General features: G+C 35.3%; 1 protein-coding gene across 2 annotated transcripts in view; it reads left to right on the forward strand.

The window, feature by feature from the left end:
* The window catches only part of LOC127738108 (5'-3' exoribonuclease 2-like), a 62,648-nt gene that overhangs the window by 21,501 nt on the left and 26,773 nt on the right, over positions 1 to 14,374 (forward strand). For both annotated transcript variants that reach the window (XM_052249227.1, XM_052249228.1), the window contains exons 19-24: positions 106 to 213; positions 758 to 847; positions 2,676 to 2,832; positions 11,119 to 11,219; positions 12,468 to 12,547; positions 13,603 to 13,665. In XM_052249227.1, coding sequence (XP_052105187.1) covers positions 106 to 213; positions 758 to 847; positions 2,676 to 2,832; positions 11,119 to 11,219; positions 12,468 to 12,547; positions 13,603 to 13,665 — 599 coding nt within the window. The remainder of the gene's footprint in view (positions 1 to 105; positions 214 to 757; positions 848 to 2,675; positions 2,833 to 11,118; positions 11,220 to 12,467; positions 12,548 to 13,602; positions 13,666 to 14,374) is intronic.

The following is a 14,374-nucleotide window of genomic DNA, read 5'->3' on the forward strand; positions in this document are numbered from 1 at the left end:
GCCCTAATGAATTTAATCCCTATATTTTGATTTGATTATGTCTTTTTGGCATCTTGCCTATTATCTTTATTTTATTTTGTTTTATCATAATACATGTATTTACAGGGTTGTGCCTCTTGGAAGTGGTATTTTCCATATCATTATGCACCATTTGCATCCGATTTTGTAAATATCAGTGATCTACCCAATGATTTTGAAAAACATACAAATCCAGTAAGTAAGAATAAATTAAGTGTATCAAGTTGAAAATTATTGCTGCTTAACATTACCTTTTAATATATCTAGGACAAGTTTAGGTTAGCTTTGAAGAGGAAAACTAAGTATAATGAAACCTTAATACACCTTATCGCTATTTGTGCGCCATTACTGGACATCACAAAGGTTCCTATAAAATTTTGACGTCACAACAGAAAATATCTGATGCCAGAATGGAAAAGTGATTGTTGTATGACGTCAATAGTTCAACAGGCCAAAATTCTCCGGTCAAGCGGTGCAGAGTTCCAAATAGCGATAAGGTCTATTGGTGTCTGAATGATTCTATAGGATTGAAAGAGCTAACAAGCAATTTTTATTTTGTCATAGAAATTCATTTCATAATTGACTGACATTAAGAGTCGAATAATAATTATAAAAATTTAGTTGTAGTGTGTTCTTTAAAGAAGATAATTTTACCATTAACTGTTACACTTAGAAAAATTGTTTTCAGAAGATTTTAATTTATTATTTTTTACTATAAATTGTTCTCAATGTTTTACAGTTTAAGCCATTGGAACAGTTAATGGGTGTATTTCCTGCAGGCAGTAAAAAACATCTGCCACTAACCTGGCAGACATTAATGTTTGACCCTGTAAGTATTACCTAAACCATGGTAGACATAAAGCAAATAACAATTAAAAATCAATTGTTCTCTGAACAATTGAAGGTCTTTCCACCCGAAACGATATATTTTGATGTGAAAAATATTAAAACTCGGTTAGAAATGTAATTTCAGGGCCAAATGATAGCTTATTATACGCTGAATTTAAAAATATATGGTTTCTATACATTTTTGTTTGAAATAAGGGAGATAATTTGTTACTTCCGGTTTGAAAAAGGTCACTTCCGGTATCATTTGATAGTTTACTTAACACTGATTCCAAAAATATATGGTTCTATGTACTTTTACATCAAATATGGACAAGAAATAGCTACTTCCGGTTTACAAAAGGTCATTTCCGGTTGATTTTTTCAAGGTCACATGGCTTGCAACTTAAAGCACAAAGTACCATAGCTTTATCAGGCATACTTTAAAAGTTAAAGCAAATGTCAAAATCTAGAACATCAAATCAAATTTTGACCTTGACCCCAGTTTCAAGGTCATGAAACAAGGGCCTCAAATTAAAACACTCTAGGTCTCTACTATATATTGTTAATGAGTTATATTACCATACAGCTAATATTAGATATAAAAGGGGCGAAAACTCCATTGAAAACTCCCATTAAATGTCTACGTACCCTTTCAACTAAAATTTACGTGTTACGACATGTCGCAACTTACAATTCTGTAAAAATATTATGTCGATATCTTATACAACCTCTGAAAATAAGTGATAGCAAGCCAAAATCAAAATTTAGAATATGACCTTGACCTTATTTTCTTTTTTTTTGGACCGAGGACCTCAAATCAAAAGACCTCAGGTCTCTATAAGTTATGGTTTTTCAGTTACAAATGCACATCACTTATATCAAATGCATAAGGGGAAATAACTCTCATATGGAGTCTCCGGATAGCTTCGGTCAAAATTAATCAAATCATCCTGAGGATATAACGAGCAATTTGGTAAAATAAATTAGTCGGTTTCTTATGCGGTTGCGACGTATAAGTAATAACAAGAAAAACAGTGTTTGGGGAGGTAACTCTTACATCGAAAAGTTTTTGGTTACGCGGTGTCAGTTTCAAAAGCATATTAACTGTTCGATATCATATACCATATGTCTAAGCTACATCTTGCGAAACAAAAAAACAGCGAAGGAAAAAAAATTAGGCGGAAGAAAAAAAATAATAATCAGAAGAATAAAACCAATAGGTCTATCCACGGAAAAGTGAAAAGACCTTATTAAGACATTTTATACTAACTCTTTAGTGCAATGCTACATTTATAAATACTGAAGTAAAAGTAAAGGAGACAGAGGCTATGTTTGGATATATGCATAAGGCGGTCTATTGTTACCCATAGGTACCCTATGGTTTGATATTCTATATATCAAAATATCAAACCATGGGTACCCAAAGGTACCTATGGGTGACCATAGTCCGCCTTATGCATATATCTTAACAAAGCCATTGATGAAATGGCAATCCGAAGATGAGAATGTGAATATTCAAATCATAATGCCCTATGTGGTATTAATGCACACTCCAACACATTGTTTTAGTTCTGAAAATAAAAAGTATAAACATTTCGAAAATCTTATTTATATTCCTTAGCCTTTGACCTGAAAAAAACTTTGGGAATAATTTATTGGTATTGTTATATAAATTTGATAGAGATCAATATAACAATTTAAATTTGTAAAGGTCCTACTATTTATTAAAATTAAAAACTAGCTTTGGAAACTCCAAAATAGTATGTTGATCAGTAACATTTATTTATTTCAATTTTGAATGAATGCTACTACTTTTTTCATGTGAACAGGAATCTCCTATCATAGACTTTTACCCAACAGACTTTAGGATAGATTTGAATGGGAAGAAGTATGCCTGGCAGGGAGTAGCTTTACTACCATTTGTAGATGAGAAAAGATTACTGAAGGGTTTAGAGACTGTTTATTCAGATCTGACTCCAGAGGAAGGTATTGTTTATTATTTATTATCTAATCTTCCTGTCATTTATTTTTTATCAAACATTTTTGTTTTACAGTAGATAAGGTTTCTTCCAACATCTGAGATTGTGAGGTTTAAAAACAGGTTAAGGCTTTTCATTTAAATGAAGAACATTATGTGATTAATTTTATTATAATGACTGTTTTTACTAATGCAGATTTTTTTTTTTTATTCAGATAAAATTAACTTACCTATATAAAGGGAGATAACTCAGATAATATAGTTTTATAGCTATAAATACGTTACCATCATAAATTCTGAGTGTAACCCCAATTGCGTCATAGGTCAGATGGAAAATCCCGACTAAAAATAAACGTACTCTCACTGGTCCGGACATATACCCCTGTTTGCCCATATTCTCCCATTCAATTTCCATCTGCGACATCGGTCACACGTGCAAATTATTACAGATTCAACAGAGAAGTGTTTAGTTGTTTGTAAAGTTTTTTTGAATAGCTTAATTGCTTTTCATATATTGTATATATTATTGGAAATTTATTCCCTTGTTTAGTTTGAATTTCTAAACAAATTATTTGTGTTTTTTTGACTAAAGTAAATTTTATTATGGACTTTAATTTGAATAGTCCGTACGTAAATATTCCTGGTTCGGACTATCTCTTAGATGGGTCACTACCTTTAAGTCCCCCCCAAACTACCAGTACATTGACCGGAGTTTCGACAACGGTGTCTGGTAATGCTACCTATCCGACCCTTTCACAAGGTTCGGCCATGCATTTTGGGGGAGTACCTACATCAACTTCGGTGACTCATACTTTATCTAGGCCTGTTAATTCATCGGGTACTATTAGTTCTGTCCCAGGTACAGCTATGGGCTTGAACTTGCCAGGTTCTAGACCCCCATTATCCTATTGTGGGTATATGCTTCCCAACTCGGGCACACAACCTTTACCCTCATGGTCTCAGCCACCTTGGCCACAGTCTTACCCTTATGGTGGGTTTATGCCAAACCAACCTGGTTTTTGGCCTTATAGGGACAATTTCTATGGTCCCCCTTCTGGGGTAGCTACTGCACCACCTTTAGCTCCTGCTCCACCCGTAGCAGTATCTTTGACTCCTGCAGTAGCTCCTTCTACCACTGTACCTGACTTTCGAGCTCAATCTTCTAGCTCTTCTCATGGCACTCAGGGTTCTGATCATGCATCATCTTTGGATGGTTTTCAGAAGTTACTTTTGGACTTTGGTGAGTCTTTCAAGGCTGAATTTAGTACTCTATCCAGTCGTATGTCTCTACTGGAGAATAGAGTTTCTTCTCATCAACCTTCTCCAGCTAAGTCTGTAGAATGTGATGAGAGGGAGGATGACGAGCTTTCTGTTTCCCTTGGGAGTCATGAAAGGGCTTTCCTCACTGATGCGGATGTTGAAAGTTCTTCTTCTCCCAAGGTATCGAAGACGGCCCCTGAGCCTTCTTCTAAGTCAGCTCAACAACCTCCCACCAAGGAGACTGAGGATCCTCCATCCTTGAAGGATCTTAGGGATAAGGTGTATACCTTGATGAGGTATGAAGCACATATCCCTTTTGCCTCTCCTTCCAAGCCAAAGAAACCTTCTTCAACTTTTGAAGCTTCCTGTGGTATTTCTCAGGATACTGTGACTTCTCACAATTCTTTTCCTGAATCTGGCCATATGGCATTTGCTTTACAATTTATTAATGAAGGTATCGCTAATTCTGCTAGTGAGAAGGTTGCTAATAACAATATCTCTGGATTTGGAATGTCATCCTTTTCTGATCAGGTTAAGTACAAGGATTTTGATATCTTTGATTCTTCACTGGGTAGACTTGTTCCCAGTTGTGACAAATCTATGTCATCTTTATTGGGAAAAAAGCCAGTAGATGGTCTTCGTCTCACTCAACCTGTTTGGTCAAAGACTGAGAATCTCCTTCGTAGTGCTTCTCAAGTTCTTGGCACAGCCGAACATTTTCTAGCTGCAACCGGACATTTGCTTAACAGCGAAGATTCGGTTGTTCCAGCAGAAGTACGATCCTTCTTACTTCAACTGGATAAAGCTCTAGGTTCATCTCAGTTGCTTTTAATGGGTTCTATTGGTAATTGCACCCTATCTAAAAGAGCAGAGTTTCTTGAAAACATTTCTGTTGCTGAGCCTTTGAAAGATTCTTTACTGAAATCTCCACTTACTGACAAGATGTTTGGTTTACCCTTACAGCGGGTTCAAGAGGAACTCAGCAAAAACCCTCCTCCAGTCAAAGTTAGTGTACAAGTTACTAATGGCAAGAGGTCGGTTAATGCTACATCTAGTTCTACTAGTACTTCTGCTTCAGGTGGTCCTCCTTCTTCTGCTAAGAAAAGGAAGAATAACTACGGCAAACCGCAGAACAAACCCAATAACTCCGGAAAAAGCTCAGGTAAGCCTTCTGGTGGTTTTAAGGGTCCCAAGAAACCTGGGTCTAGTACCTAGGTTCTTGCCCCCTCGTACGTTATTGACAGCTTCCCCAGGGGAAAATTTACAACAAGTTCCTCAAAAATCAATACCAGTAGGGGGGAGGTTAAGTTTTTTCCTAAATCAGTGGAAGAAAATTACCTCAGACTGTTATGTGCTGTCAATAATTCGAGGGGGATTAACACTTCAGTTCAAGAACCCACCTCCTCTGTCTGCAGTTCTGATAAGTTTGTCTCATACTCAAGACCCAGTCAAGTATCAACTTCTATCAGTAGAAGTGGACACAATGTTACAAAAATCTGCAATAGAGGAGGTGTCGCTCTAACTCTGTCTCCGGGATTTTATTCCCGTCTTTTTCTGGTTCCAAAGAAGACTGGAGGAATGAGGCCGGTCATAGACCTATCTATTCTGAACAACTTTCTTATTGTTCCCCATTTCAAAATGGAAACCAACAGATCAATCAGGGCTTCAATCCTTCCAGGAATGTGGACTACTTCTCTGGATCTTTCAGATGCTTATTTCCACATTCCCATTTCCCATACTTACAGGAAATACCTTCGCTTCGTTTGGAACAACAAAGTTTTCCAGTTCAAGGCTCTCCCTTTTGACCTGTCTACAGCCCCTTTGGCTTTTACCAAAATCATGCAGGCAGCTATAGCTCACCTACATTCCCTGTCTATTCAGATTCATTCCTACCTGGACGATTCCCTTCTCAAGGAATTTTGCCCAATCAAATTGAAGGTTCAGACAGATTTGGTCATCAATTGTTTTCTGTCCCTAGGCTTCCTAATCTCTTGGAAAAAGTCAGAGATAATTCCTTCTCAAGACTTTATTTTCCTGGGAGAACATTTCCTAACCAGTGTAGGCCTAGTCCTCCCACCAGAGGAAAAATTTACAAAACTATGTCAGAAAATACATTTATTCCTGACGGTTCAATCAGTCACAGCACGTCAATTCTTGCAACTTCTGGGTCTATTGAACTCACTGGCAGATGTAATTCCATTGGGACGACTTCACATTCGTCCGCTTCAGTTTTATCTGCACAAGTTATGGATTCCAGCTTCACAAGAATGGGAAGCATTGATTCCAATCACTCAGCCTTTATTTCCACACCTTCAATGGTGGTTAGTACGGGAAAATGTAATGAGGGGCCTATGTCTGTCCCCTCAAGTTCCCAGTCTAACATTATTCACAGATGCCTCCACCCTCGGTTGGGGAGCATATCTGGAGGGGCTTACAATCTCGGGAGTCTGGAATCCAGATCTTTTGGAAGAGCATATCAATGTATTGGAAATGAAAGCAGTTCTGTTTGCACTGAATCATTTCCAAATGTCTCTAAAGAACCAGTCTGTCATTCTGGCCACGGACAACACAACAGTTGTAGCTTATCTCAAGAATCAGGTAGGAACTCATTCACCTTCTCTTTATCAGATAGCCAGAGACATTCTCCTTCTGTGTTTTCAACTCCAGGTTCATCTAGTGGTGAGACATATTGCGGGGCACCTCAATATTCTAGCCGACACTCTATCCAGATCCCTTGCTCCAGTAAACACGGAGTGGGAACTACTTCAAGTAGTTTTCAAAGCTGTGACTCTTCATTGGGGGTCACCTCAGATAGATCTGTTTGCGACCAGTCTCAATCACAAACTTCCAACATTTGTGTCTCCGGTTCCAGATCCAAAATCTTTTGCGGTAGACGCAATGAGCCTATCTTGGAAAGGAATGTTCGGGTACGCCTTCCCTCCTTTCAGGTTTCTCTCCCCAGTACTTCAGAAAATAGCAGGGGAAAATTGCAAGATCATAGTTATTGCTCCAGCATGGCTGAAACAGTCTTGGTTTCCAGACCTTCTGCGCCTATCATGTGCTTGTCCTCTAGTTCTACCTATGAGACCAGACCTTCTGTCTCAAATCAAGGGCAAGGTTCTTTATCAAAATCCAGAAAAACTTCATCTACACGCCTGGCTTCTCTCAGGGTTAGCCTCAGAAAGAGAGGTTTTTCTGAAGGAGCAACCAAGCATCTCACAAAGTCTGTCAGAGACTCCACTAGCATTGTCTATGATGCAAAATGGTCAATCTTCTCAGATTGGTGTAGTGAGCGGGAAATTGATCCTTTCCAAGTCACTGTACAACAATTAGCAGACTTTCTAGTTTTTCTTTTTGAATCCAACGGATTATGTCCCTCTACTATTAAGGGATATAGATCAGCTATTTCAAGAACTATTCATATTTCTGGTGGCCCAGATTTTGGAAACAATGAGCATATTTCTCTTTTGGTTCGTAGTTTTAGTCTTGAAAGACCAAGACAAAAAACTTTAGTTCCTAAGTGGGACCTTGGACTAGTTTTATCCTTTTTAAAACTTCCTCCTTTTGAACCAGCAGAAACAATAGATTTAAGGTTTCTTTCCTATAAATGCTGTTTTCTTTTAGCTTTGGCTTCTGGACGGAGAAGGAGTGAAATCCATGCCTTCTCTATTTCTGATGCTTGCCTTCGATTTAACAGGGATAAATCTTCTGTTACTCTTTTAACGGGTCCTGCTTTTTTTGGCAAAGAATCAGATTCCAGATAAGGGTGCAGAACCAGTCGTGATTCCTGCACTCCCTAGCGATTCTATTTCTGTACTTTTATGTCCAGTAAGAATCCTTTCTATTTATCTGGATAGAACGAGTAGTTTACGTTCTGTTTCTAACTCAAGACTCTTTATTCCTATTAAAAAAGGAATCTCAGATCTTTCTGTTAAAACTATTTCTACTTGGATATGCAAATGCATATCTTTAGCTTATGGTTCTTCTAAGGCAGAACTTTTAAATAGTTTTAATGTTAAAGCTCATGATGTTAGGGGTATCTCTACATCCTGGGCTCTGTTTAACAGTGCATCTTTAGAAGAGGTACTGTCTGCAGGTTTCTGGAGAAATGAGAACTCTTTTATATCTCATTACCTCCAATCTATGGCTACTTTTGCCGAGAGTTTATACTCTCTTGGACCTATAGTTTCAGCACAAAGATTGAACTTTCCTCCTGTTTCTTCTGTTACAGGGGATTCAGCTTTACGTTAGATTCTGTTACTCAGAATTTATGATGGTAACGTATTTATAGCTATAAAATATTCAAATTTTAAAGTAAATTTGGATTTTATTAGATAAATACTTACCATCATAAATTATAGGTCCCACCCACCTCCCCTTCATCCCCTTTCCCTACGTTTCTGTCTTGAGGAAATTGAATGGGAGAATATGGGCAAACAGGGGTATATGTCCGGACCAGTGAGAGTACGTTTGTTTTTAGTCGGGATTTTCCATCTGACCTATGACGCAATTGGGGTTACACTCAGAATTTATGATGGTAAGTATTTATCTAATAAAATCCAAATTTACTTTAAAATTTGAATATTTTTAGATAAAATGTACAGGAAATTTCCCTATTTAGCTTTGTAGCAAGAAATGAGTATGGTGACCCCAATTTTTATACGACCGCAAAAATTGAAAATTTTTTGGTCGTATATTGGTATGACGTTGGCGTCGTCGTCGTCGTCGTCGTCGTCCGAAGACACATTAGTTTTCGCACTCTAACTTTAGTTTAAGTTAATGGATCTCCATGAAATTTTACCATAAGGTTCAATACCATGAAAGGAAGGTTGGGATTGATTTTGGGGGTTATGGTACCAACAGTTAAGGAATTAGGGGCCAAAAAGGGGCCAAAAATAAGCATTTTTGTAACTTCCAGACAATAACTTGTGTAAGTGTATGGATCTCTCTGACATTGTACCACAAGGTTCCATATCACAAAGGGAAGGCTGTAATTGATTTTGGGGGTAATTGCCTCAAAATTTTAAGATAAGGGGCCAAAAAAGGGGCAAAAAACAAGCATTTTTCTAGTTTCATGACAATAACTTGTGTGTAAGTGTTTGGATATTTCTTAAATTGTACTACAAGGTTCCATATCACAAAGGGAAAGCTGGAATTGAGTTTGGGGGTAATTGCCCGAAACGTTTAGGAATTGGGGGCCAAAAAGGGGCCAAAAATAAGCATTTTTCTAGTTTCCAGACAATAACTTGTGTTCAATTGTATGGATCTCTCTGAAATTGTACTGCAAGATACCATACCACAAAGGGAAGGCTGGGATTGAGTTTGGGGGTGATGAATCATAAGGGGGTTCAAAAAATTGGGGGGGGGGGGGGGGGGGGGTTCTTTTTTTTTTCTTTTTTTCCTTTTTTTTTTCTTTTAAAATTTTCCATTTTAAGTTGGTTATTTCTGATTTATATTTAAAAGCAAATAATAATGATATGGTAGGAAATACACACCAAACAGGATGTGTAAATTATTATACAATAAGTATTGTGCAATAGCAAGAAATTTTCAATTGCACAGTATTGCACAATAGCAAGAAATCTTCAATTGCACAGTATTGCGCAATAGCAAGAAATCTTCAATTGCACAGTATTGCGCAATAGCAAGAAATATCCAATAGCACAATATTGCGCAATAGCAAGAAATTGTCAATTGTACAGTATTGCGCAATAGCAAGAAATATTCAATTGCACAGTATTGTGCAAAAGAATATACTTCGTATAAATTGCTTATTTCTTGATCAATTTCAATGGGGTTTTATTCTTGAATTCTTGGGGTTCTTTAATATGCTGAATCTAACCATGTATTAAGTTTTTGGATTTTGGGCCCTGTTTTTAAATTGGTCCACATTGAGGTCCAAAGGGTCCAAAATTTAACTTTGTTTGATTTCATCAAAAATTGAATTATTGGGGTTCTTTAATATGCCGAATCTAACCGTGTATTTAGATTCTTAATTTTTGGTTCCATTTTCAAATTGGTCTACATAAAGGTCCAAAGGGTCCAAAATTAAACTTAGTTTGATTTTAACAAAAATTGAATTTTTAGGGTTCTTTGATATGCTGAATCTAAACATGTGTTTAGATTTTTGATTATGGGCCCAGTTTTCAAGTTGGTCCAAATCGGGGTCCAAAATTAAACTTCATTTGATTTCAACAAAAATTGAATATATGGGGTTCTTTGATATGCTGAATCTAACCATGTATTTAGATTTTTGATTTTTGGGCCCCGTTATCAACTTTGTCCACATTGAGATCAAAAGGGTCCAAAATTAAACTTTGTTTGATTTCATCAAAAATTGAATTCTTGGGGTTCTTTGATATGCTGAATCTAACCATGTATTTAGATTTTGGATATTGGACCATAATAGGTGAATGTCCAATTTAAAATTTTTAAGTTCTTAGACCACATTCATTCTGTGTCAGAAACCTATGCTGTGTCAAATATTTAATCACAATCCAAATTCAGAGCTGTATCAAGCTTGAATGTTGTGTCCATACTTGCCCCAACTGTTCAGGGTTCGACCTCTGCGGTCGTATCAAGCTGCGCCCTGCGGAGCATTTTATTATTTTTATTTTCTGAAAGCCCATTTTTAGAGCTATCTTCTCATATTTTATTTTAAAATTTTATTGGTTAGTTTTCTTTCTATTCACTTAAAAGTGATTTTCCTTGTATAATCCTTACAAAATCTGACAATTTTACTCAACCGATAGCTTGAAAAAAAGCTGTGTGACATATACTTTTTAGTATACTTTTGAAAATAGCATGATATAAAATACAATTTGGCAAATTATTAAAAAATTCTATCAATTTTAATTTAGATCCTCTGTTTACATATACTACATTAGATTTACCAATAATTCATTGTGCTAATTGATAAAATCAAATATTTGTATCTTTATCTTAAGGTCAACCAAGCAAACAAACACAATTAACTTCATTGTTTCGAGTACACACTCAAGTATATATTCTGTAAAACTTCTCTGATTTATTAGTTTTTAGAAATGGTAGAGGTAAAGACAGGCTGTTTGTAGGTAAAAGACATCCAGCTCACTCCTTCTTTGAGGGTCTGTATGAAGGTGAAAGGTCAGAAGAGGTGAGTAGATAATTATATTTAATATTAATAATTTATTGAACTGCTTTTAAGATCAATTAGATAGAATCTGAATAATAAATAGTAAATTAAGTTTGATTTATTGATGGTTGTTCACATAATATCCAGTGGCTAATATTTCATGCATATTTCAGATGAGAGAAAATAAATCAATCAAGTAGATTATGCACACTGGATCGAACTTAATGAAGGATTGCATATTTATATATCTTGCACACCAAAATATACTTGCTCTCAACACAGGTTGAACTGCAAGATGGAAGAGGCGACCATATTTGTATACACCAGTCAACACTTGGGGTCAAAAATGGCTTTCATAACTGATTATTTTCAGAGTCCCCTTTATGTACTGTAGTTCCAATAACTTGGTTTGAATATTGTAGTTATTATGAACTTCACAGATCTTTTTTAATAGTATAAAAATTATGAAAAGTAATGTATGATTAAATATTGGCTTTAGATTAAGTGTTTGTAGCCTTTTCCTTTTCATTTATCAACACTTCATTTATTTTGATCTGATTGTTTTGGTGTTTCTGTGATGGAATGGATTTTTATGGTCAAGCAGGAATCTTTCTATCATAGACAGGATGTGAACAATTTAATTTGTGTGTGAGCCCTTCTTTAAACTAGACTCACATACTGAGTCAGATTTTTAATGTACTAACTAAGAAGGTAACAATGCAGAAGAAGATATTTATTCCTCAACACATAATTCTTAATCTCAGACAACCAATCTTTACTCTTACTTCAAATACCATTTGCTAAGTAATGAAGCAGCAGATATTAATTTTTAAGCCTTTTATTTTATCAAGCCTTTGATTGACTCAAATACAACTGCACACTAGAAGTGAACAAGCCTCCACAAGACTACCTACTCTGTTTTGAAGGTCGCAGGAGGTACCAACAGAAAAAATATCATAGTTTTTTCAATAGATAATATAGTTACTGTAAATTCAGAAATTAATGCGTGCATTTATTATTGCGATTTTTGAAGAAATAACAAAAATGAGCGTTTAATTATTGCGATTTTAAGAAAATCTACATACAGATATATGAATTTGTTATCAGAATGGGAGTTCTTATTATTATGATACTCAAGTAGTCGCATTATTCACATTAATAAATACCTCGCAATAATTTCTGAATTTACAGTAATTGATCATTATTTTCTGTAGGAATCTTATCTCATTAACATCATGATCATAACAATTCTGAATTATTTACTTATAGGGTGTAGATGTAAATCCCTCTTTGACGCATGGTATGGCAGGTCGTGTCTGGTGTGATGATAAAGCTACAATGTCGGGAGAGTAAGTTTTTAAATCAACCAATACCAAAATTTGGTGCCTTTTTATATATTCACAGCAGGGTTATACTGTTTTACCTCTGTCTGTTCGTCCGTACATACGTCCACCCATCTGTCCATCCCACAAAATTCCATCACAATTTTCTCAGGAACCACAAAACACATCTTCCTATAATTTGTTATCAGTCTTCATAGGAACATGCTATACATTGCGATACAGTTACAAATTTATCAATCGCCAACTTCCTGTTTTCCAAATATTTATATATTCTAAAATATAATGGCCATATCTGAAATTTTCATAGCATATTTCTAGGGAACTAAAAATAAGAGCTTTCTGAAATTTGTTATCAGGCCTCATGTCAGCATGCTATACCGTATAATGTGTTTTCGGATTCATCGTTCATCAACTTCCTGTTTACTGATTACTTATATATATTCTAACACATAAAGGCCATGTATGAAATTTTCTTTGCATTTTTCTAGGCAACTACAAAAAGAGCCTCCTGAAATTTGTTATCAGGCTTCATGTGATATAAAAATAAGTTGACCATGCTTTACAGTGTGATGCTTTTTCAGATTTATGGTCCATCAACTTACTGTTTATCGAATACTTTTATTTTCTTACACAAAATGGTCATGTATGAAATATTCATCACATTTCATTATTGAACTACAAATAAGAGCTTCCTGAAATTTGTTTTCAGTCTTAAAGGGAACATGCTGTACTGTGTAAAATGTTTCAGATTTATGGCTCATCAACTTGCTTTTTGTCAAATTCTTAAGATGGAGGTATCATAAGTGAGCAGTAGCTCACAGTTTTACTGGTTTTTATTTTCTTTAAAAACAAATATATATATATATATTTATTAAAATGTTTTTTTTTTCTTTTTTTGTAAGATTTATTTAAAGAAAAAGGTTTAAAAATAAAGTTTCTGATGATTCAAACTTTTAACCATCTAATAACTCTTATTTTCTTTGTTTGAATGGATGTTTTAATGAGATTTTTCTGCATGTAAGGGTTAATGTTTTATTAAGTACGTCATTTCTATGTTTCAGAACGATTAAATCACCGTTACCACAACCTGAAATGAAAGACATTCTTGATAATCAGTGTTTATGGTTTGTATCACTATAGTATAGAACATCAATTGTTTAGTTTACAGACACATTAAAACAAATATGAACTCTCTAACCTAATCAAGTTTTGGTTATGTCACATCTGACATGTCAGGAACTGATCTAGATCTTTTTGAAAGGTGAAATATACACAATTGGATGTTATTTTGGAAATTACGAAATTTTGCATGCATTTAAAACTCCTTGAATTGAATCTTATTATTAAAAAAAAATAGTATATTTAGCAGTTAAACTTCAGAGATACATCAGGGATCTCCATGACCTGTTTTATGATGGCACACTGCCATTGTTAAAATATCTTCCGCCATAGTCAAATGATTCACGCCATCATTAAATTATCTTCTGCATCGTCAAATGATCCCCGCCATTGTCAAAATTTGTTTTGGTTTCTCTTAGCTGCCGCCTTTTTTGTTAGCAATTATTATCAATTGCATAACCCTTAGGCTTTTTGTATTTATAATCCAAAGGGTCCTCCTGATTACAGTTTTAAAGCCCTGAGGGATATCTGGCTAAGGATCGCTAATCACTTGTACAGGTAGATCGACACAACTGATGGGAGAACACTTGATCAAGATAGATGATTGATTGCATTATTTAATTACATTTCAGCAAATGCTAAGGAAAATTTAGATGAAAAGAATAAATTTTAAATCTAGTTAAAAAGAATAAAGCATTCCCCTTTTAAAAACCA

The sequence above is a fragment of the Mytilus californianus genome, unplaced genomic scaffold (genome assembly GCF_021869535.1).
Source record: "Mytilus californianus isolate M0D057914Y unplaced genomic scaffold, xbMytCali1.0.p SCAF_4, whole genome shotgun sequence".
Taxonomy (NCBI): Eukaryota; Metazoa; Mollusca; class Bivalvia; order Mytilida; family Mytilidae; genus Mytilus; species Mytilus californianus.